Here is a 26,416-nt window from a genome sequence, read left to right on the forward strand (position 1 = left end):
ATATAATTGTGTGTGAAATGTCCTTGCCTGATGATGAAATGTGATGAACTCAAGCCAATGGTTTCAACATTAAATTGTAAAATGTAATGCACTTTGAAACAGGATATTAGCAGCTGAAGTAGTTTACTGTGAAGGAGAATAAGTGGTAGAACAGAATGACACTGTGGTTGTGCTCTATATGTGTCTTTATGTGTTTTAACAGGAACTGACTGCCCTGCTATGAATGCTTTATGTATTTTTTTGTAATGAGCACATTGCACCAATTTCCAAGCAATTATTGCATGTCAATAAAGTATTAGCCTAAATCTTGAATCTTGAAAAAAAAAACTGAAAGTAGGCCATTTATGAAACTGTATAGCCCTATTTTACGTTCTACATTTTCAAGTAGGCTAACAAGTAAAGAAATCCGAGAGGAAGTGAACTCAGCTTGTTTAGAGTGTCTCTGAACATTAAGTGGCGCTGTAACCAAGCTGTATTTTTGGTGGAGCATAAGCCCCTGCAGAGCTAAGAAAAAAAAAAAAAAAAAAAAAAAAAAAAAAGAGAGAGCAAAGACCAATGTGCACAGACAGAGGAGAATACAGCTCTCTCTCTCTCTCTCTCTCTCTCTCTCTCTCTCTCTACCTCTCTCTCTCTCTCTCTCTCTCTCTAGCAGTGGGCTGAACCTATAGGCTACAGGCGGCAGGTGTGTGCACCGACTGTCCGCCGAAGCTTTTCTCACTTTGACCACGTTTGGGACCGAATTTGGATACTAAACCGAGGCGATAACTCACACTTTAAGTAGGCTGGCCACAGTACATCCTGGCTGGCTGTGAGGATGTTGCAGTGATAGACAGCACAGCAGAGCAGCTTATCCACGGTATCGCACTCAGCCGGCATCGTCAGCTGTTGCTCTAGCAGAGAGTAGAAGAGTCGGGAGCTGCAGAAAAAAGGCCAAAACTATGCGACTGACTTTCTGCCGGTAACCGTTTTCCACCTTAAGTCGACAGGGGAGCGGATGCGAGCGGAGGTTGTCAACGAGCCTCTGACTATTTTCTGCCCTTTGTCGGTGCCGGAGGAGCTGTGCCAATGGAGAAAGCGACTCCGCCGCCCCAGCCTCAGCTCCAGCTGTCGATAGCGAAGACTGAAAGTCCCTCGGAGGACATCTCCGGTCTGACTGACGAGGAGCTGCTCAAGTGGACCAAGGAGGATCTGGTGCGTCGGCTGAGGCGGTCTGAGGCCGATAAGATGAGCGTGATTCTGGACCACGGCAATCTCATCCGAGAGGTCAATCGCAGCCTCCAGCTGCACTTGAACGAGATCAGGGGGCTGAAGGTGAGGGGGCGCGCATTGGTGAAAGATGAGATCATAGGTTTGGAGCACACCTGAGAACGCGCATAGCAGGAGGGACGTTCTGCTGTTTAGAAAGCGTCTCTGCAAACATGGTGTGAGAATAGATGGTATCATGGAAGTTCATTGTGCCATTGTGTAGGCCTGTATGAGAATCTGATATGGATGAGACCCTTTGTGCACATAGGCTTTATGGACATGCTTAACCTAAGGGAGGCATGTGGTTTTCATTTAGATTTTGGGAAATTGAGGGTTTAAAAAAAAAAAGAGTGTAGGGAAGGGAAGGGATAGGCTATTTTTGACCTAAATTAATGACAAACTGTATCTTTACAACGCAGCTTATAAAACACAGAGCAAGTGAAAGTGCAGTACAGGCCAATGAGGTAGAAATACTGAAGCGAAGGGCATTTTCCTCTGTTCATATGCCAATGCTCAAATCTGGCGTCCAGATCCACACACACACACACACACACACACACACACACACACACACACACACACACACACACACACACACACACACACACACACACACACACACACACACACACACCTCACATTCCTAGACAATTCCTGCACATCAATCTACAGTCTGTGCAGTACAATATGCCTTTAGAAGAAAGTGGGATTTGCTTTGAAAGTACTGCAAGCATTCTTCTTTTCAGTAACCTTTATACTGCCTTCATTTTCTGCACTGCTAATAAGAGGAATATGGCACAGTGTTCACAATGTTTACAGTTAAAGCTGAGACCCAGCCTGAGGTAGCCTTAGATGAAACACATGGGGATCATTTGCCTTTCTTGGAGACCTCGTCACCTCTCCCCACCCATCCAAGCTGCCTAATTACACAGGAAAGAGCTGGAGGGTATAAGAAAGGAACAGAGCAGTAGAGGGAGGGGAGAAAAAAAAGGAGCTCTTGGGGAGGTAAAGGAGGGATGTTTAAGTAAACGTTGCTGAGTGTAAAATGTTAGAGGCGTGTGATTTGACTGCTCTAACCCTGTCTTATTTCTGTGTGTGGCCTCTCCATCTCCTGCAGAGCATTCTAATCTACATGATGTACTTCACATTGAATGGCACACAGTGAGTCAGTGCTTTTGTGGGGAAGACAGAGAGGATTAGGATTTCATTTCATTATGATTGCATACAGCGTTTGACTGATACCTAAAAGAGCAGTGAAATGGATTGAAATTGGACAAGGGTTGCGGCGATTTAGTTCGACTTAAATTAATAGAAAACAAACTATTTTGTTTCGTACCAAATAAAAGCACATTTGTGTTCTTTCTGCCTTGATCAGCATTGTGCATTTTATGACGCTTCCTAGTGCTTTGGCCTGAGTTTAACCCATCGCTCTGTTCCTCTTGTTTTTTCCTTCTCTTCCTCTCAGGATATTAACCAGAAGCTGCAGGAAGACAACCGTGAGCTGCGGGACTTGTGCTGCTTCCTGGACGACGATCGCCAGAAAGGCAAGCGTGTATCCAGGGAGTGGCAGCGCTTGGGACGTTACAGTGCCAGCATCATGCGCAAAGAGGTGACCCTCTACCTCCAGAAACTCAAGGAGCTGGAGCTTCGACAGGAGGAGGTAATCCGGGAGAACCTGGAGCTGAAGGAGCTCTGCCTGCTGCTGGACGAGGAGAAGGGGGTGGTAGGCGGAGGAGGTGGCGGCGGAGGAAGTGTAGGGGGAGGGAGTGTAGTGATGGGAGGGTGCCGCAACTCAATAGACAGCCAGAGTAGTTTGCTCCTGGTGCCCGGGCAGGGGCTCCTGATGAGAGACGTGGGGGACGGGAGCAGCACATCCAGCGCAGGGAGCGCCGACAGCTCGGATCACCCTCACCACAAGCAGCTTCACCTGGCTCCAGGGGTGGGTGGGGTTGGAAGTGGTGGGGAAAAAGGGAGCCCTGAGCTTGTGCACAAACCCAGGTGTAGCAGCATCAGTGGAATAGGAGGCGGGAGTGGAGGAGACAGGGAGGTGTCCAGTCCTGAGCACCCTGCTGGGCGCCTCCGGAGTACAAGCCTGGAGTACCCATACACCCTGCCCCAGCTCTGCCGGCCCCGCTGCGGCTCCATATCTGTGCCTGACCACAGTCGAGTTATGAGGGGCCTCAGCCCAGAAAAATACGGTAGGAACGTGGGCCGACGCAGTCCGGAGCAGCACCCCAAGCACCACAGCTCTGATCTCCTCCTGGGCCAGAGGCAGCACTTCCTGGGTCAGGGAGGCAGCGGGGAGCTCTATCAGAGGCACCACAGAAGCAGCATTAGCAGTACAGGCTGCGGGAGCCCCGAGCCCCGGCAGGCACATTTAGGGGCCACTGAGCACCATGAAAAGGGCTGCATGGTCCAGGGGAGCAGCCCCGAAACTCATAGGCACCAATACAGTATGAGCCCTGACCATGTGAAGTTTGGCAGCCCTGTGAGGGATGGGCAGAGGAGGCCGGCTGGAGACGAGCTGTCGCCACACCATCGGAGCATCTACAATGGCATGAACGGTAGGTGTGTGTGTGTGTGTGTGTGTGTGTGTGTGTGTGTGTGTGTGTGTGTGTGTGTGTGTGTGTGTGTGTGTGTGTGTGTGTGTGTGTGTGTGTGTGTGTGTGCATGGTAAGGTTTCTGTGTGAGTGCATGTGACGTGATCATTACGTGTTTTGATTCCCTAATTACTTCTAAAACTTTCTCATGCACACGACCCCTTAAATGCAGTAAAGGACATTGTGCAACACATTTTACACTCAAAATTTGACATAAATTCAAGCCATATAAACACACACACACACAAACACACACCGACCCACCCACGGAGCCACCCACCCACCCACGGAGCCACACACCCGCACACGCTTCTCAAGGTTCTGCTAATTTGTTGTTTTCTCTCTGTACAAAAAGGATACGGCAGGGTAGAGACAGTTTCTTTCTCTGTCAAAACTGTATCAAAAAATATGATCTGCGATTTCAATGCACTTATTTGATTGAGAAAACAGAGATACTTTTCCTCATTCTGACTGTTGCAAAATTTACAGCATTATTGATTTTTCTGGCATCTCGAGAGGAATGTGGGTTGGCTCAATGGATGAGAGAGAAAGCAAAGGGTTTAGATTATTTTATTATTTTACATGTTCTGTATCTCAGTTGGACAGATTCGACTCAAATGAGCTATGCTCAGATATCAGTGTGTGGTGTAGCGTTGCAACACACACGCACCTCTTTAGATGACGAATTACCCCCAAATCTTTGCTGCAGTTGTGCCTATCTCAGTGAGCTTAGTGAGCGTCAAGGGTGTCAGAGAGAAGCAGCAATATCAAAGTACCAACTTGGCTGCTGTTTAAATACCCCACAGTGGCTGATAATGATTTCTGGAGTCCCGGGGAAAAAAGTGCTGAGTGGCACAGAGCTGGCTGAAGCTAAAGGACAAATTCCTCAAGGTGAAATATCTGCCTGACTTTGCAATACAAGGCTAAAATTACAAGGGAAACAGAAACAGTGTACTCAGAGCGGAGTAAATCCAACACTTACAGGAAGGATTTCAATTACCTCTCGTGAAGTAATGGTCAATGGTTACATGAGATTATGTGCTATTGTTACTGATGAATGGTGAGTCATTTATGCCTATTGATTATTTGGATTGATATGTTGTGTTATAAAATGACAATTGCAAAGCAAAGACGCAATTTACTGGTTTCAGATTGTGCTATCTTTGCTAACATTAGCATGACCTTAAAGGAGCACTCCACAGATTGTACACATGAAGATCAGTTTACTAGTTACGGGGACTCAGCCTGTGAAAACAGTTGCATAATGTCATCTGTGGCTCTGGAGGAGCTTTGTCAAGTCGGATGCCCTGATGATGTTATTATGATGTCATCAGGGTTATCTCAGCTTGTTGGTTTAGAGACTGAAAAATGTTGTCGGAAAGACTCTCACACTGGAGTTGTGGAGTTTAAAAAAACATGGGTATTTTCCAGACATGGATTGTCTAACAAAAAGACAATATCAAGCCGCACTATGGAGATGTAGTGTTTTGGGGACTTGATCCATACTGGAGACTAAAAGTCCGAAGATCTCAACCTCTGCTGCTTCAATTGGGACCATTCTTTTTGTCTTTTGTGAGTCCCTCAAACCTTATTGAATTAAAACACAATTTTCCGAAGGGGCAAGAATTCAATACAGCCACTGTAGCCTCAGAAATAACAGTTAGTAACAGTTAGTAGTAACAAACATGCTTACTTGAGCCATTTTTCAATCTCTACAGATTGCCCCGGATTATTGTAAAGACACACACAAGTTCGTTTTGGATCATCATTCAGTTTTCTATTTTAGCTCTCTGGGCACTCTGAGAGATTTCAATCTTGATGTAACCTGAAACCCATATGATGTCTGCAAAAGGCCACGGCACATTAATGCCTCGCAAATCCTTAATTGGAAAATGTTGTGAGTGCACAGGGCACTCACTGGCCCTCGAGTCTGGTGGTTTGCCAACTGTGGCATAACTGTTGTGAACTTAGCTCAGAGTGAAATGCATGTACCAAATAGCCTTTAACCAGGTTCATAAAGACTTTATTAAGCCTGTGTGTGAGAGAAGTGGGAGTGTGTGCGTGTTGCTATAGAGTTGTATTGGGATGTCATGATAGTTGTGTGTCAGAATGGCTGGGTATTCTCTGTCACAACACAGTATTTACAGTAAGATAAATACATTCAATCAACACTTAGCCAGAGGTTGAAGATTTATCTTTTTTTGGTGCAGACACTGATTTAATTGCGTCAAAATGTAACCACCAGGCTGTATTTTGGTGTGAAAATTTGCGGACAGATTAAATGACACAAACACTGAAAAAAAGAAAAAAGTATAAATAGATAGCCTGTTGTCTAGGAGAAGCAAAGAGAGCAGCTTTGTGGCCGTGTGTGTGTCATCCACTGACCCATCCTTCCTGTCATGTCCTTTTTTGGATGAAGAGGGAATTTAATTCCTGTGACTATGTAGTACACTCCACTCGCTTGGATTATCCTCTAAGCCCTTTGCACAGTATTATTTCATTTTTTTTATGTACTTGTGTTTGTGTGTGTGATTTGGGTGGATGTGCTATGCTGTCCCATCCAGGGTCACTGTTGCAGTGCTTTATTTAGACAAATGAAAGTCTCCTGTTCACGTGCGACTCGACAGCACTGAAGCTCAGGCCATTTAAATTCCTGACAAAATCCAAAATGAAAGCAAAACATCACTCTGACCTATGTAGCCTTTTAATGCAAACTGCTTTTGCCTCTTTAGGGAAGCTTATCACACATATTCTGATATGTTTACAGCCGGGAGAAGGGTATGACCCCCTAAAATGACTAGAAACATTGTTATTTGTGTTTTGTAAAATGACAGAGATGCCCTCTCATCTCAACAATACATGATCCAGAAAATAAAGCGGTGTACCTAAAAAGGCATTTAGAGAATTCACTACAAAGTGCATAAATAAGAGATAACATATCTGCATGTCACTTTGGAGTTTCAGAAGTTCCTGAATAGCAATAAATATTGTCTTGCTCATATAAAATGATGGGCTTGTAATGCCTGTTAAGATTGTATGTGATATTGGTCAGTACTAGTAAACAATGAAACCTTCAGTTCAGTTGTGACCCAGATCAAATATGTCCGGCATCTTCCCATGTGATAGACTCCCACTTAGTGAAAGATAATCAGCCATAAACACTGTAGTCTCCTGACCCAGACTGTACGCTAAGCCAGTAGGATCTCTGCACTGCAGGGTCTTTTCTCAAAAAGAGGGGAGACTTAATCATGTTTTCTGCTTCAGCAATCAGAAGTTCTGCTTATTAGCTTAAGCTGCTCAGATGATCAGAAGGAGACACAAATGTTGTATAGGGAAAAAAAACACTCAGTATGCGGGAGAATATCTGCCCTTGTGATGCCAATGAATGCCACACACACACACACACACACACACACACACACACACACACACACACACACACACACACACACACACACACACACACACACACACACACACACACACATAGAGTTTCTTTCTCTATCTGATGAATGTAGACTCAGTATAGGTTTACTAGTGTTTTTTACCTAGCTCAGTTTGTGGTAAAATGCCTAATATCAACAGCCTGGGAGGGCACTTTATGTTCAATGTGTTAAAGTGTTTCTCAGATGTACCTAAGTTATGGATTATAACTGTTATGTTTTAGGAGTAAGATTGGGTTTATTTTTGCTTTGACATTGTTTGACTTTGTTTGCATTCATTTTACAGTTTACAGTGATAACAGTAGCTGGCTTAACACTCAAAATTCTATTTATTATTTTAGTTATTTTTGAAACTATGGGTACAGATATATAAAAAAAAGCAGTCTCCTCATATTTAGTAAGTACGTCATTTACAAGACACTACAAAAATAACAAATAAGAGCAATAACATGAGAGCGAAATAAGAAATGCATTACACCTTCATGCATTCAAACAAAGTCCAACAATGTCCAAGCAAATATGAACAGAATCCTTAGACATTACAGCTATAAAACATAACGTAGGTAGAGGCTGTGCCTTTAACACATCAAACATAAGGCGCCCTCCCACGCTGATAGGCATTTAACACAAACTGAACTAGGTTTAGTCAACAGCCAACTAAACAAATATATTTATTCAGATTCTGAATCTTTGAAAGAATTGTCTGGTGAACTTTTGCATAACCATGTCTTACTCCACTTGGTGTATTCTGACTTAATAAAAACTGACAAACACTGGCAGCATAATTCTCAATTCTAGGGCATTGTATGCTATTTTATCTGATCGAATTAGCAAAGATCATCCCACAGTCTCATTCATTCTCCTTCTATTAATCTATAATTGTAGCATCAGCTCAGACTACCCAGCTCCTCTGGCTGTTGTTAAGAAGTGCTGCTGCCTGTCAGTGCAACAGGAAATCATCACTGAAGCTTTGGGCCTGAGATAATGTTCTCCCTCTCCACTGTCACTGCGAAAGCCAGGCTATCTCTCCCTCCTCTCGCTTGTCTTTCTTCTTCCTTCCACCCTAATTGGCTGCCAGTGTGAACAACCAGCTGTCGGACAGAGAGAAAACTCTGATTACAAAGCCCTCCTTCTGGAGGAGGCCGCAGGACGTACTGTTTGCCAGGCTGAGCTGAGGAAAATCGGGTTGAGGAAGTATTTGAGTGGATTACTGGCTGTTTTCTTCCCCTCCTTCTCTGTCTCTTTCTGTCTTCCTCTCTGCAACACATCTTCTCCTCTTCCTCTGACTCCACTCTATCCTCTTCGTCCTCGCTCGTCTGCCAGGGCGATTGATGGAAAGCAAGCATTCCCTTGACAAATTATGAAGTCTCACAGCCTAAGCGACATGAAGAAACTCAAATGTTTGTCACAGCTGCTTGGCATGAAAGGATTTAGGGGAGCATTAGGCTGCTGTAATTCAAATGGATTAGTATTATTACCAAATAACCTCATATGTACTGCCTACCATTCCAGCTTGTCCTTTCATTACTAGTTCAACTTACCAAAGTGGCATGATGTTGTGTAGATCGACTTGTTCATACACATAATCCCGTGTTTCTATCGCCAAAACCTATTTTTCTGCAAATAAATGTAGTATTGTTCATTTCAGAATTACGTAGGTATTCCTTGCTTGATGTGTTTTATTATTTAAAACAGTAAAGGAATGAGAGCAGGTTGAAAGCTCCAGAGATAGTTTGTGCTGAGGCCGTCAGAGATGTTTGTTTCTCAAGGTGGATGTCTTTATCACAACCCCGCAAAGGGGAAATGTTACTTTGAAATGCTATCACGGCATTTTAATTTGTAATCACACCTGAGACCAATTATCCCAAACACCCTTGCCTATAGGCCATCAGTGGAGCCATTAACCAAGGAGTGCATGATTAGGCACTTTGTTTATCTACCTCCGGTGCATATCATTGTCATTTTTAATCAAGCCGCCCTAAGCTTTGTCTCTTGAAAGCTCGCTTCTCCCGGATGGAGCAAAAAGCCTTTTATCTTCTCTTTTCTGGGTGATTCTCAAACAAAAGCATGCTACTTTTTTGGGTGCTTTACCCGTAATTCCAGCCAAATACTCATGACAATTGTAATGTCAATGGGAAATGGAGTGTGAAATGTCTACAACAAGAGAAGAAACATTATTTTTGGCAAGCTAAATTATAAATTAGGGGGAGGCAAGGAGAATGATTATGTACTGCATGTGACATTTTTTTTGTATTTAAATGTTACACTGTAACGAATTTGACTTTAAATTTTACAGACAGATTTGTTACAGTGTAACATTTAAATACCTAATACCTGGCAAAAAAGTTGCCAATAAAGTCTTGTAAAAGTGCAGTTATTACAGGATAACTTTTGTGTTGTACATAAATTACAGCAATTACTTGTTTATAGAAAAACAAGTAATTGTAATCTGGTTTACAACATTTACTTGCATTCTATTTAAATTACAGAAGTTACCTGGCAACTCGAGTTGCCAGTACATAGCTGTTAATACTTCACAATACAATATGTTGTTGTAGAATATTTTTACAGTTCATTTTTTTTTTGTACATTAGCAGCCTTGCAATTATGCATACTAGAAAACGTTTTGAATGAGAACAAGCTTACTGTTAATCTAAAATGCATCAACATTGCATTAGATTCTCTTCACCTGTTAATTAAAACCAGAGATTTAAAAAACAAACAAAAAACAGATCATTCAATCAGTATTGATGAAAATGTCAAGCAGTTGGCTGTTGTAGGATGCACAAACACCCCCCCCCCCCCCCCCCCACCAGCAGCTCCACAGCTAAATAGCAGTGTGACTTATGAGGGAGGCTGCTTGTCGTGTTCGAGCGTTGCTCCAGCCCAAACCCCAGAAGGATGTGACAAATGTTCCACAGTAGCCCCAGTCATCCGGTAGACACGCAAACCCAGTGGAATGGAGAGCAGTCTTTGTCCTCTTATGCCGAGCCAATGGGGAACGGCCCACTGAGCCAAGAGGAAATTAGCTTGCTAGGCCAGGTAATTAACTGGAAGTTGAGTAGCTGCCATGTAGGAGGGCAGCACTGGGCCTGAGGGAACCTCTGTCAGTCCCAAAATCACCAGCAGTAACCACTTTTAGCTATGTTACATTTGCTTCAGCTGTAGCTGGGTGTCATGCTGAGAGCCGGCAGGGAAGGCATCAGGTGGGAGTGAAGGAGGTGAGTGGAGCTGGACAGATGAGTGCATCAGGTACACGCACAGCGTGAGGCCGTATTTTTGGCTTGCATGAATCATATTGACTTGCATGAATGTCAGCTTGTAAAGGAACATTAACAGAATAATAAGAGATATTACTTTGAGTATCTTCAGGTTTGCTCACCTTTGTACTCAAAGTCTAGTAACTTTTAGCCTAGTAACAGTAGCCACTGTGGCCACAGTGACAATTTTGGGATTATGGTAAAATGCTAAATCATAGTAGCACAGGTCGAGCTCAGTCAAGAGTAAAATGGATTTAGTGAATGCATGTCTTTCCGTATTAAGAGTGCAAAAAATGTGTCCTTAATTATAATGACTTATGCACAAATAAAATCAGTAAAAAAAAAACTCCTGCACTGTAAATGAGCCAATTTTGAGATGTTTAGGAGATGATTATTCCCCAGCAACAAACACTACAGCAATCAGACCAGCATTTCCACTCTATATCTTCACTTTTCATCCATGCCATGCATAAACATTTCCATACAGCATATGAGCAAATACGAATTAAATGGAGCATCCTAACTTAAATTTTTTTTTAAATTATATGCTTTCCAATTGTCTAACATTACAAAATAAGAATTTAAATAAAAGATGAGAACATTTATGAGGGGATATGCTGTTGGGGAGACGAGGCATCCCTTGTGATCATGTGGTCATTAACAAAGGCTTCGACGGCAAAGTACTTTTTTAAATCCCTCACTGATTTAGTTTGGGAGAGAACTGAGAGCACTTTTCTTCCTTCATATAATAACTGTTTAACTCACCACTATTCTCCGGCATTGACATCGCTCACTGTGGCCTACCAGGTGCCAAATACAGCGCAAGAATTGGTTTGTCAAGTCAGAATAAAGCCATTACAAATATTTATGTATGTCTGAATGACAAAATGCCATTATTATAACAGATCGATAAATAATAATAATAGTTCATTACATTTATATAGCGCTTCATCATAGAAACTCAAAGCGCTTCAGGGGGCGGGGAGGACTACTCTCTACCACCAGCAATGTGTAGCACCCACCTGGCTGATGCACGGCATCCTTACGACGCTCACCACACCACACATCAGCTCGGTAGAGAGGGAGTGGAACATGTTATTAGTGGTGGGGGAAATCAGAGCACCTGGAGAAAACCCACACAGACACGGGAAGAACATGCAAACTCCACACAGAAAGGCCCCGGACGACCAGGGTTCAAACCCGGTAACTTCTCGCTGTGAAGCCACAGTGCTAACCATTGGGCCACCCCAATGGTAAGCAGCAATGTTAAAGGTACTCTAAGCGATGTCACGCGTTTTTTAGGCTACAACATTTTTTGTCACATACAGCAAACATCTCCTCGCTATCCGCGAGCTGCCGGTCCCCTGAACACACTGTAAAAAAAACACGGCTTCTGTAGACAGCCTAGGGTCCACACACGCCAACAAAAACAAAGTGGTCCAACCTGGACCATGCATACATACACAAACCGTGTTCCAGTGTTCAGCCAATAACGGACAAGAAGGATTTGGGGTGGGGGTGGGGGGGTTAGTGCGCTGAAGCACAAAAGGGAGGAACGGGATGAGGAGGAGGGAGGAGCGAGCTAGTTTTCGTTTTGTTTGAAAATACTTTGAACGTCAACAAGAAGTAACGTCACCCAACATCGCTTAGAGCACCTTTAAGTATTCCATGTCTGCAAAAAAAGTTTAAGTTAGCCAACAGAAGCCACCAGAAGCTGCTGGTCACACCAGACCAGGCAAGGGGGTATTGGCAAAACCCCTGAGTGCATTTAATTGAACAATGGTGCAATCCAACTTTTAATCTGTAAGAGAAAGAATGTGTCATTTCTTCTTTAAAAAGTTACATTGTCTTGCTTTAACGCTCTTTGTCTGTGGCACCTGTCTGATCAAGCAGCGGTGATGAGCTGCTTTGCTGCTGCCATCAGTGTGATGGTTTTTACAGCCTCGCCATCTGTTAGAACAGGGATAGAAAGTGAGATAACATAATGGGAACATAACATGTCAAACCACTGCGGCTGACAACATTATTATCTCTCCCTTTCCCAACACCCAGGATGTAGTTATCCATTTCCTGGGGCATAAATCTCCTGTCCATATTGTGCATTATGTGCATTTGGTGTAATATGTTTTCCTGATGAGAATGACAGCGAGGCATGTGTGCAGCTCCCATTACCGCGGATGGATGGGCTGATCCGACCAACATGAAATGATTGGCACCACTCTCATTATATCTATATCATTATCTCTTACTCGTTCTCTTTCAGAGAGTCTGTGAGATTTCCTCTAGGAGATATTGAAATCACTTTCATTACCCCCCACTACTCCAGACTGACTGGCTCATTTCCTTTACTGTTACAGAAAAAAGGTGCATTTAATTACCTTTTTCATCTGGCTTTGTAAGAGCTTTAGCTGCAGGTAAAACATGGAATTGAAGGAATTCTTGTCTTGCTTGAACTGCAGTAGATGGTCATTTTCTCTGCAGGTATGCTACTTTTTTTTGTAGTAGTTTCTCTAAATGTAGGCTGATGGATTTACAGATTGTTTTTTCCATGAAACTTTGTGTTGACATCCTTTAATATTCTACTTTTAATCATGGGATGCAGCCTTTGCATTTCTATGTATTTAATGTGAGAAGAGCAGCGTGAAATATGCTTTATTTTAAGAGCAGAGGATGTAAATTCTTGTCCACACCTAGACCTTAATGTCAGCTCATCCTTCAGGCTTTACATGATGAAACATTCCTTAAATTCTATATTTCATTGCCTCAACATTTTTTTTTTTGTATCTGATGCAATGCATTGCATTATTTCTATCTTAATACAAAAGGCCTTTTAAACAAGACACAACTACAGAAGGATTAGTTGTTTTCATCAGGGAGGGGAGAGCTGTCTCAGAGAGTGTAAACAAGTTTTCGCCTCAGGACATGGGTCATCAAGGTCCAAAGGCTTGTGGGAATGGAGAAGACAGAAGCCATTAAATAAAGATACTTGGCGCTACAGAAAGCAGCGAAGAATTCTGGGATGCTTGAAAACTAACATCATTCAGAGCTGGTGAAATTACCAATACTGCTTCTTATCCCCTCCTATCTGAGCCACACACACACACACACACACGCACACACACACACACACACACACACACACCGCACACACACACACACACACACACACACACACACACACACACACACACACACACACACACACACACACACACACACACACACACACACACACACACACACACGCACACACTGCAATTTTCTACTTTATACCCGGCCTGTTATATTATTAAACAGCACTGAGGAGTGATGGGTGGTGACATGTTAAAATAGGACAACAGCAGTTTATCTTGCAAATGTCTGCTTAAATATTTAATTTACCTTTGAGAGTCATGTCAGAATGCGTACCATACCAATGTGACTGACAACACAGGCCCTTGTAGAACGTGGAGGGATGATGTGGGGGGGCTTGAACATGGAGGACAAAAGTAAGAAAAGAAGAGTTAAGGGTTGATGGATTGACAGCACTTGCTTCTATAAATCTTTCTGATGGTATTCTGTTTTTTTTGTTCCTGCTCTGCTGATCTCTTTTGTTTAGATATGAATCGTACAGCAGTGGTTGATTTCAGAACAGAGATTTTGTACCCCAACAGAACACGAAATTCCTGGTAAATTCCTGGTCAAGGGGTGACATCTATACTCCATGCATGACTTTGCATGTGGTTGCATGAGAATGCTCTCTCTTTTGATAGAGATGTGTGTACATCTCTGTCTGTCCCTGAGATCACAAAGGCAAAATAACCACACGCACGCACGCACGCACGCACGCACCGCACACGCACACACACACACACACACACACACACACACACACACACACACACATACTGCCCTTGTAGACTTGATCAGCCTACAGGGCTCAAATTATCCAGATCTACTCCAGTGAGTTTCGTGCTCTCATCTCTCCACAGTCTACTTCAGCCCCAAAGTGAGTCAAACAGCAGAAACCACGGCTTCAAGTATTTGCCGTTCCTACCTGCTGCCATCACTCACTTCATTACAGTTCTTACACAGTAGTCAGAAGACATTTACCATTAATTATAGCAGCATGACCATTTTTCCTCTCTTATGCCTGTATTGTTATACTGTACTTTGCATAGACTAATGTGACAAGAAATGTGAGCTTAAATAATTTTTTTTTTTTAAAGCAACAGTTGGAATGATTTCTGTGGAGATTACCCATTTTACAGTCTAAAATACATTTAAAAAGAATATAGAAGAACAATAAAGATCTTTTTAACCAATTATAAGAATCTGAAAAACATTGTTCCTCTAAAAGCAGCAAGTGATTGAGACAATTTACCAAGCAAAGCAGACCAAGCGGCAATCTCCTGGCCTGAAGAGGCCACCAGGTAGAGCGCGCACACATATACAGAGGCTTAGTCCTCGACGCAGCGGCTGCGGGTTCAGTTCCGACTTGCGGCCCTTTGCTGCACGTCATTCCCCCTCTCTCTCCCCTGTCATATCAAAAATAAAGGCCTAAAAAACAAAACTGCATAATTTCTAATGGCCACCAGGGGGCGACTCTACTGGTTGCAAAATAAGTCTGATGTCTAGAAGTCTATGAGAAAATGACCCTACTTCTCACAGGATTTATTTGAGTTTATGGTCTTAATCGCTAGTTTCAAGTATTTTTCAATACAGCGTGATGCTCATTTTTTAAATTATGGTCCCATTTAGAGAGTAAAATAAATGATAAAGCAGGGTATGCTTTAGGGCGTGGCTACCTTGGGATTAACAAGTATTCTCGGGGTCTCAGTCTCGGGTTCTCAAACTTGAGGCTTCAAAACAGGAAGTCCACAGACCAGTGGATGACATCACGATGGCTACGTCCACTTCCTTTATACAGTCTATGGTAACTACGCTAGTCCAGCTGTTTCTTATAAGGAATTGTTCCACATTTTGGGAAAGATATTTATTTATGTTTTTGAGTTAGAGAGCCTACAAACTTGAAACCACAAATTGTCATTTTAACATTTGGGGTTGTGTTCAGATTAAACAAACAACATACTATGTGTTTTTTAGTGAGATTTACAGGTTCTATTAAAGTTTCCCTCTTTCATTTTTTATGCTAAGCTAAGTAAATGGCCTTCCAGCTCCATACTTAACACAAGGCAAGAAAGCGAACAACTATATATCCCAAAATGTGAAACCATTCCTTTAAGATACTTACCAACTTTAGATATATTGTCCCTTTTATTAATTTGGTGTTCTTTAGTGAACAATACATGATTCCCTGCCATTTGAAACCACTATGCGACATTGTAATGTTTCCTATCATTGCTGTAACAACTGTTGTTACTGTGATTTTAAGCATGGAATTTTATATTACATGTAAGGTCTGGATAAAATGTAAAAAAATGGACTTGAGAAAGAGATCTTTGGAAGTCCTGAGGCAGCCATTTCGTTGATGAGTTTGAAAATGCCAGCCTTAGTAAATTACACCTTGATATTATTATTTCTTTACACAAATGAGTTTACCCTTCGTTTACCACCATCATTTTTAATGATTTGAATAAGAAAGACAAGCCACCAGGGTCTCTCTAACACTGACTGACAGATAATGCGTCCACGACTGTCAACCAGCATAGCCAATCAGCATATCGGTGCTACAATCTAGTGCAGCAGAAACAACCAAAGCTCTGAAATTCCCCAGACCTGAAGGTGGTATTGACTGGCCTCCCAAGACTGTGGCCTTTCTGTGAGACTGACCAAACACTGACTTGAATTTATAAGTATTCTGCTTTTTTCCGTTTATGTTGTGTATGTGTTCTGGCCACTCATAATCTCTGTGTTATGCATTCAGAGCTTAGTCTTAGGCTCCAGTGTTGCACATATCAGCACTGACTGAAGCCGCCCGAGGGACATCAAGACAAGTAGCTCTCCTGCCAGGCAGCCTCACTGACTGACTGACTGACTGTCTCCCTGCTTGTCTGACTGATTGCTAGCTAAACAGAAGGTCACTGATCTACCATGCATCTCCACAGGCTTTCCTGCACAGCCAGCCTGAATAATTTATGTGGCAGATTTTTAGGAGATCTGAGGGAATGGCCATGTGAAATTACCTTGCATTGATCCTGTTAGTTGAGTGAAGAAGAGGGAGGGGGTGACAGATCAAAAGAGGATTCATAGTAGATCGGTTGGAAGCTCAGCCATGAGGAGAGCAGGTTTTTGTGTTTCCCAGTTTGATTCAAACATCAATAACAACGATAAAGATTACTGATTTTGACAAATTAATTCAGATCTTTTTTCAGAGCTGCTTTGGATCCCTCCTTTTAAATATGTTTTTCAGACTTATTTAGGTCCATTTTCATGAAACGAAAGATGATCTGATTAAAAAATAGTTCTTATATGAACTAAGATTATGAGTCATATAGAGTTCATAATTGGTGTCTGGCTGCAAAAGAAAAATGGTTCCCCATTCGGAACAGTGATTTATTCAGTGTGGGAGCAGCTTCTCCCCAGCCAATCTCATAAATCTCTTTGTAGAGAAATTTAGAGCCTTTCACTCAAGCTCTGGTGAACCGAGATGGAATTTAAGGAAGCTTAGGCCCTACATTATTCTTGAGTAATCACATTATCTATATACTCTTGCTCTGACCCACACAGAGCCCTCTTCCCTCTACAAATTTCTCACATCCCGTTAAATCCAATTTTGGGTTTAACGCCCGCTGTATGTTTTCTCACTGTATAACTCTCTTTGAAGAGGTCACAAGGTAAGTTTCGTTAGACATTGATCAAGTTCACTTTAAATGGATTCTCTTGGATTTTGGCACATGCCTGCTGTGTGTTAACAGGACTGCTCCATCACAAGACAGCAGTTTGTAATCTTGTGACCTGTGCGGTGTGTGTGTGTGTGTGTGTGTGTGTGTGTTTGTCACTGCAGACCTTGAGACAGCAAATCCATTTAAGCTAATTGTTCTTGTGCTTGAGCGGGTGAGTCCTAAGACCCAGAACTGACTTAGATTGGTACGTTGAACAAGTAACTGTATTGTTTCCACTGGCTCTGGCTGTTGCTTTAACTGTAAGTTACTTGTTGTCTTTGTACTCTAATTCCTGACTGTACTGTAAGATAACTGTAGGCATCGTAGGTGTATCTACTGTGATGTACAGAACAACCAAACTGACACCAAAAATAATGCAACGGGACAAAAATATCAAGCCCGTTTGAAACTGATCTGGACGGCCCAGACAAGCTAATGAGCTCGAGAACAGAGGGGCGCCAACCTTCATACGGCAGTGTAATGACAAGGCCTTGCAGACATGTGTTTATTATGAAAATTAATCCGGGAAAGCATCTGGAACTAATCACATTGTATAGTGGGCATCATTTTGCACCAATATAACCAACAGAAATTCATGTTTCAGAACTCCAAACAATTCAAAAACACATTCAGAAACTGCTAAGATGTCATTGCTTATATCGATCTATCAGAGCATGTGTAAATTTAAGCAAATGTTCAATTTAAATAGAATAGCTACACTTCCTTTAGACTTTCTTTCTTTGTTTCTGTTGGAAGACTCTTGACGGACCACTGCAACCGGTGAAGGTCAGGTGACAGATGGAGACAGCCAACAGCTACTTCTTGAGTTGCCTTGCTAGCATGTCTACTAGTACGGTAAAATAACTTAATGCTAAAAACAACAGTGAAGAAGATAACACAGAAAAGTAGTAAAAAAATCTATACAGCAAAAGAAGAAATGCAGCAAACCTCAACCTGCTAAAACAGCCTGATCTCACAGGAATATGTAAAATGACCACAACCTTGTAAAACCGTATTACTAATGTGTTAAAAATTTTGTGGTGGGGCAACCTCTAGCTCCCCTGGTAAAGTGTGCGCCCCATGTAGGCTTAGTCCTTGGCAGCAGCCAGGGTTTGAGTCTGGCAAATGGGCCACCACCACGTAACACGGTGTTGAGAGGTTGTGTTAATTTTACATATTTCTGTAAGATCAGGATGTGCTGAAATGTATTAAAATTAATACATATAATACATAGTCAAACCCTCAGTCACTGTGGTCTTTTAGATAATATTGTAGGCTAATAGTAGCCAAGAAAACATACTAGCTGATTGGCTTGCAGTTGCACTAGTTAGGCTACCCGTTGGTCATGTGACCCTCATGTTGCAGGATGTAACCAAGTGGGTAAGCTTCGCTTCAGAACTCGAACATCTTATGGAGCCATTTTAATGCTACAAAACGATCACCTCCCGTTAGCATCCCATTGACTCCCATTCATTTTGACGTCACTTTGACAGCAAATAACTTTACATCTGAAGCGTTTAAAGACTTTATTTGTCCATTGTTTATTTGTAAAGAAACACGACGATGTATAAAAGGCTCCATTACCTTGTATCTCATGTTATGGCTCCGTAGCAGACGTTTTTGTAAAAATAGGCTAACGATTGTGTCATAACCAAGCGACTTACTGTCGCATAGTAGAGGAATTACTGTATAGTACAAGAGAAGCTCGCAGGCAGTTTCGACTTACATGAGCTGTTTAGGTTTAATTACTAATGTTAACTAGCATTTTAGTTAGCAATAATTAGCCTGTCCCCATGTTTTTAGTTTTTTTTTCTTGCCTGTGCCTATGTTATCTCCTTACATATACCTACGCTCTCCGTCTCTGCAAGATTGAGAATGATTGAGATTTCTCTTGGCACAGCTACCAGAAGACTTACAACTTTCAGACAGGTTGATCACGTTACATTTACGTCGTCTCTCTCAGTCGGAGGCTGCGCAGTAAGGCTCAGCGCTCACTGGTCTCCGTCCAGAGCAACGGGGTCTGTTGGTCCATTCTATATACTGTATATGGATGTAACGGCCTGTCGAGAGTCTCCAGTTTGTGTTAGATTCATAGTTATGCGTTAGCTATAGACGATATGCACACATAGACGCTGTGGCTATGCTGGCTGCACCTTCTCAAAAATGTAACTACACGTCTGTGCTACTGTGATGCCACGTGGAGACCATAAGAACTGTCTTTCGACGCTTACAAGACAACATTAAGGAAGTCTTCTACTTTGCAGTAACATACATCAAGCAAAACCTGTTCCACTGTAAATCTTCTGCTTACTGCAAATGTTGCTCTCTATCTCAGTGAATGAGTTTCAAGCATGTTTGCAAATTAATCTGGATGTTCCAGACAGTCTCTGAGCTCAGAAACAGAGGGGACGTCAACCATGCGTTTGTTATGAAAATGTATCTGAAACACATCTGGAACTAATTACATTGCACAGTGGGCATAATATTAATTCTGTGCTAATATGACTAGCATACATTTAGAGCTGATTTGTAAGAATTGTCTCATCATATTACTGAATGATTTTTTGTTTGTAGTGTTGAAGTTAAAAAGTTTAAACACAATGTACTTGCTAGATCTAATCAAATAACTACACTAATTAGCATTGGTCTGGCTCACACCGTCTGTAGCTTCTAAAGAATTGATTAGGTCATGGCTGTTATTTAGCATAATGTAGGAGACTCATTGTCCCCACAGGAAAAGGTAACTTTTGTCTCCCTTAGGGGAGCCATCCCCAGACGTGATTAGAACAAAGGAAATGCAAACTCTGTAAACTTGAATATAATCAACATTTCCATGATAATCAACCTTAGTCTGTGACCTGGAGTAAACCTAAATTCAGGTGTGTCCTTATCCTGAGGGACAGGATAAATGGGGGCTCCTGAGACGATCTCGGGACTACAAGCCTGGGTCCCGACAAGGGCACAAGGTTCTGTAGTCCGCTGTTTACAGTGTATTGTTTGTCATGTCGCATGGCTGCTAACTTGTGTCCCGACAGGGGAAGCATGTTTGCAGTCTGATGCTGGTAGTGTTTTATGTTTCATGTTTTATGTTTAATTGTGTCTTGACTGTCGTTTTCATGTTGTTTTATTAAACCTCTTGCTTAATCGTTCAATCCGAACCTAGCATCTCCTTCGTCCTCAGAAATCTAAGAACACGTCATTTAGTAGAAAACTTTTAACAGTAGCATCAATCCAAAACCACACTCAGAAACTGCTGGGATTTCCTTGCTAGACCACTCATTGTTTGTATCGATCCATCAGAGCATGTTCAGACAAAGTCCTGCTTTTAAATGTGCCAAACAGCTCCAGTATCAGCTATACTTCCTTTGTACTTTCTGTTTCTCTGTTTGTGTTCGTGTGTGAGGAGGAAGTGAGATGTGATCATGTATTAAGTGCTCTCTAACTGGTCTATGAGCTCTTCTTTAGCCGTGAAATCAATTCCATTCCACACACCCTGACCTCCAAATGAAAATATCCTCCAGCGCACCTCTGCATCCCCCAACTCTTTAAAGTAGTTTTCATATCTCTTTGTGCCGTGAGTTGCCTCATTCCCCCTCCCCCCACCAAGATAAACAGAGTGAGGGAAGGGGCAGGGAACTTAGTGAAGGTGGCTACTGGTATTTTTCGCAGAACTCGGCGGTCACAAGAGCGTTATGAATCTTTAATGAGAGATGTTAGCACGCCAAGGAGAGGAAATGCGCTGAAAACATGATTATGGGCTCATGGGGAGGAAACCACTGGTGAAGAGAGAAAGAGAAGAGAGAGAGATACAAAACAGAGAAGCAAGGAGAAAAGAATTGTTTTGAAGGACAAAGGAGTTACAGAGGGATACAGTTTTGTTTTCTTTTAAAGCTTGGGCTGCTTAAGGCAAAGGCCTTTTTCCACCGCTTAACCGAACCAAGTTTGAAACAGAAGGGCCTACAGAGCCAGAGCGTATGAGGGCAAATGGTGTGTGTCCTGTACTTTAATACAGTTTTAGATTAACACCATTTTGTTTGACAACAACATTTGTCTTGGCAAGCAGAAATAAAGCAGCACAGGATGTTTTGGTCAAGGATGTTGAGATAGAGTCAAGAGCCTGCCTTGTGTTTAAGGACAATAATGTTGAGTGCAATAGTGTGATGTCTTACACTTGTCAGTGTGAGAGGGCACCGCTGAACTTGTAGTGAACAAAGTAATCTATCATTCCTTAAGCAAAATAAATCCTTGTTTCTATCTCTCACTGTCTGCCCCTTAAGTCTCCAGCTATTGTTCCAAGTTATCTTCTAATCTTTAATTTGATACACTTTGAGATTAAGGTCTAGATAAATCGTTCTGCCTGTAGTTGTGTTGTACTGTAGTAGTGCATGTGTGCACATTATGATTCACATTTTGTGCGAAGGTTGTCACCGCTCGCTGTCACTTGCACCATTGCATCAGAGATTTAAACAGATGAGGGGAGGAATGTGAAAAAAAGTTTTAAATGCTGCTCTATCCAACATAATATAAAATGGTGGCCATGGTCCTTTTGAGTGTACTATGTCTTTTAGTGAATTCTAAAAGATTTACCCTAGATTGTTTATTTTGTTGTGAAATGCTTTGAGTTTATAGAAGAAAAAGGAAATGAGATGAACCATACTATACAAATAGTAAGAAATACACTTATTCGCTTTCTTGCCAAGAATAAGATAAGAATATTGATACCACTCTGTAGATTAAGTATGGAGCTAGAGCCGGGAGGCAATTAGCCTTGTTTAGCACAAAGACTGAAAGCAAGGGAAAACAGCTAGTCTGGCTCTGTCAAATAAATCTGCCAACCGGCACCTACAGTATTAAGCTCACTCATTACGTTAAATCTCTTTTGATTAATCTGTTCACAAACAAAATTGTAAAAACAGTGATATGGGGTTTTGTCGGGAATCATAGGCTTTTGCTAATTCTTGGTGAATAATAGCTGGTAGCAGTGATTTAGTTAAATCTTCATTAGGGGTTGCCAGGCAAGCTGCACAGAAGTGCTGGGCAAAGGATAAACCATTGTTTGCCAATAAATAGTTATACCATATAACTGAACTTTGGAGAGAGCCAGGCTAGCTGTTTCCCCTTGCGTCCGGTCTTTTTTCTTAACTTAGCTAATCACCTCCTGGCTATACTGTAGCTCTATAGTTAACATGGAGACATGAGAGTGGTATCGATCTTCTCATCTAACTCTGCAAAACAGTAAGCAATTGTATTTTCCAAAATTTCAAAGTATTACTTTATATATGGTTCAGTCAGCTTTTGCATTAGTGGTGACTGGGACATGTTAAAAAATAAACCAATTCCCAATTCCGCCTTTTGCATACATTTCCGACCGGGAACAAAAACTGGTAGTACTCCATCACCATGCTTTATTAATGAGTCATTTCCCCTTGTTTTGGCAGTATGAAAAGACAGACGTCAGCTCCAAATCATTTGATTAACGAGGCACTCTGCTCTTGTCATAACAACACATTGAAAACTCATCTTTTCCTTTGTCTTTCTTTATTTCTCTTTGTCACAGCCTTGATATCAGCCGGCTGCTGCACCAACAACTGTAGAAATGTCAAGCTATGGGACAGGTAAGAGAACCCCTCTCCACCTTGTTTCTTTTTCATTAACCTCTTTTGCGTTAATAAGAGTCTTTGAAAGAAGAACAGCCAATGAAGGTCATTGTGTGCTCTTTCCATGAGGGCCCATAATCCTGTTATTAGCTGTCATTTTTCTATTTTACCATACAGAGTGCTTTTTTTAGCTTGAGTCTCTAAACCTATTTACATTTACCAGTTGGGTTTGAGGGTATTTGTGTCGGGACTGTATGAAAAAATGGAATATTTTCAATCTGTTCTCTTGCTAATCATTAGGTGATTAACACAATATCTCTGATTCATATGTTGATCCTGTGCCATTGCGGGGGTCAGTCCTTGAGGTAGCCCAGCGTCCCGGCTCCAGATGAGTAATGTGTTTGCATGCTTGGTCGGGCCCAGGTGTAATCACAGTGGGTTTACAGTGGGCCTACCGAGGTAGAGGTGACCCTATCCTGTCCTGTGTGCCATCCTACATCTTCACTTAGGCCCCAGTGGGAGGGCGAGATGGCTGTATTAATATTTAATGACTGCAAGACAAGACATACCTCCCCCTAGAGGATAGTCACGTCCCACCATAGCCATAACATGCACACATACAAACACGCGTCATTGAAACACACATTCTTATGCTTGTTCTTCATATATATGGTGACCTTTTTCTACCTGTGGATGAAGGCGTCTTCCTCCTTTTCACCTCATCGTTCTTTCTGTGCCTGTGCTTTTCCAGCCCACTCCCACTTACCTCATACAAAAATATGAATGAATCAGGTGAGGAGCAGAAGAAAGTGTACTTCATGTCAGTAGATGATTTGCGAGCTCAGAGAAAAGCAACAAGGATATGCGCTAACAATGAAGTCAGGTCCCATGGCCGTCCCTGTGCTCTCTGCTGTGGTGGAGACAGACGCAGGCGGGAACAAAAGGATCTGTCACTGATAAGCAACACAAAAGCCTGCAGTAATGAACATTCCTAAACTCTCAGTCTCTTTTATTTGCTTCCACAGGATTTCTGCATCTATATCTATCTATCTATCTATCTATCTATCTATCTATCTATCTATCTATCTATCTATCTATCTATCTATCTATCTATCTATCTATCTATCTATCTATCTATCTATCTATCTATCTATCTATCTGTCTGACTGTCTGTCTGTCTATCTATCTATCTAGCATTTATTAATGGTTAATAAATAATTTGCTAATGCTTTATAGTTCACGAACAAGCCAAGAGCATCTTTTGGGATGCCAGGTTGTGAAAGACCCTATGGCTCTGGTGCATCTGGACCAAAATCCATTTATAAACAACTTATTAACACTTACATTTTGCGGACTTGATGGATTATTGTAAGAATTGAATACCGCCTTCAAGGTTAAATCCAGTATTCGTGTTGGTTAGAGAGGCAGGTGACCTGTACTTATCTGACATTTGACATTTTGACATGTGTACATGTGTAAATAATAAAATTAATGATGGTTGAATTCCATTTAGCTGCTTCAGTTTCACGGTCCTGGTATTGTGCACACTGCTTCACTGTCACACTGCTATGGCTTACTGGGACACAGAACATAGACATCGTTTGTTATTAGTAACACTGTGCTTTTCCTACTATGACAAATCAAAATCCCTGCTGTGAAAAAGAGAATGTTTGTATTGCTAACTGTTGAGTATTACAGTAATCACCATGGAATTGAGTAATGCTTTCTGAGTAATGCAGAATTTTAGTGGTGCCTTACTTTGCAAGCAGCAAAATGCATACAAAAATAGTGTTCATGAATGCCTGATATTGTCCCACAGAAGCTGAACTTCCTTTTAAAATACTATGAATAATGCCCCACAAAGGTTATACTGTAATAAATAAGATCTCTTCTTCCTGTTCTTCTATTCCTGTACAGCTTTGATGCCTCGTCTTGACCCCAACTTGACCAGCTAGTCTCCTCAAACGGAGGGGGGGGGATGACAGTGGTACAGCCCTCTTGCGTCTCTGGCCTTGATAGACACAAGGGCCCCTCGACGCCGTCCTCCACAACTCTGGATGGTCTGTCGTGTCGTGTCAACAGCCTGCCTCCATGTTTTTATTTCGACGTATCGAGAGTTTGAGAGAAGAGGGGGCAGGGAGTTTTGGGTGGAATGCTATTAGTACGGTTGGTAAAACTCACGGAGACTGCAGGAGCTAAATGGATTAGAGTGGATATCTCTCCCTTCCAACTGTGACACGGCCACCTCTCGGAGAGCACACAAAGAATGGGAGGGGCGCTGGGGATCGGTGAGAGAAGATGTAGAGGAATCTGCACTGTTTGTGCCGCTACTCTCTGTTTACAAATGTACATCATTGGTGGAGAAGCACATACATTGAACTTCTTTCTGAACCTTTATTTTCCAACACTTTTTCCTCTTTCTCCTATTTCCCTCCCTGTTTTCCCCACTCTTTCCTCTGTCTCCATCTTCAGATAGCCATCATCTCCAAAGTGTGTAATGAGACTGATGTAATCTACGTTCTGTCTCTCAGTCTCAAAATCCAGCTAATCACATGAATGCCATCGTCTTCAACGTTAAATTTCAACTGAATTTAAAAACAAAACAAAAAGCATAATTGTCAAAGATGTACTAGCAAAGACAAAAAAAATAACCTCTTCCTGTGTCTTAAACCAAGATGGTCATCATTACTAGCTGCTGACAGATGTTCTAGTTCTATAAGATGCAATGTTCAGGTGTTATTTTTTTTTGTATTATATTCTTTGCTCCCTTAAAGCGCCTATATCGAAGCTGGGGAGAAGATTATATGTTTCTCCATGTTGTTGTTTTTTTACAAGGAAGTAAAGTCCAAGTAAAAGTAGATTATTGGATTAGTTTTCTATATATCTATATATATATATAAATATAATATGATTATTATTTTTGACTTACTGGTATTAGAACTATTATATGAAGATGCACATGATATATATCAAATAATAAACAGACTTCTTTATGTAAAGGTGTATCACTTGTTCAGGTTTCATTTCAGTGTGCTGACTTTTCACCCTGCAGTCAAAGGTCACATTGGACAAGTTGTAAAACCAATAATAAGGTTAGAAAAAAATCTATAAGTCACCGACAGCAACAATGACTAAATGAGGATCAGAGTGTAATTTGTTTCTCAGTTGTTTGAAATAATGCGGTAAAGAATAAGTCAATTTGTGTAATAAAAAAGATTAAAAAAAAGAAATACAGATTATGATAAAGTAGTCAAATACTAGCAAAAACACATCCTACCACCACATCACATTGCCCCGTCTCACCCTGTCAGCTGGGGGACAATAGGGTCAAACTGGAAGGAGTTTCCTGTTAAGTCAGTTGAACTGTAACAGCCAGTTCCCTTTCCTCTGCACCCATCACCTTCCCTCACATCCTGACCAACAGGCTCATTCCAGTTGTGATATAAC

At 41.8% G+C, this 26,416-nt stretch overlaps 1 protein-coding gene across 1 annotated transcript; it reads left to right on the forward strand.

Moving 5' to 3' along the window:
- Positions 1–591: 591 nt before the first annotated feature.
- On the forward strand, positions 592–25,968 carry ccdc85al (coiled-coil domain containing 85A, like). Its single transcript, XM_039814395.1, has 4 exons — positions 592–1,311; positions 2,711–3,809; positions 22,930–22,987; positions 24,887–25,968. Exons 1-4 carry the CDS (start codon positions 1,066–1,068, stop codon positions 24,903–24,905), a joined length of 1,422 nt encoding a protein of 473 aa, XP_039670329.1. The 5' UTR covers positions 592–1,065; the 3' UTR covers positions 24,906–25,968.
- The last annotated feature ends 448 nt before the right edge of the window (positions 25,969–26,416 follow it).

Source organism: Perca fluviatilis, chromosome 1 (genome assembly GCF_010015445.1).
Source record: "Perca fluviatilis chromosome 1, GENO_Pfluv_1.0, whole genome shotgun sequence".
Classification (NCBI taxonomy): Eukaryota; Metazoa; Chordata; class Actinopteri; order Perciformes; family Percidae; genus Perca; species Perca fluviatilis.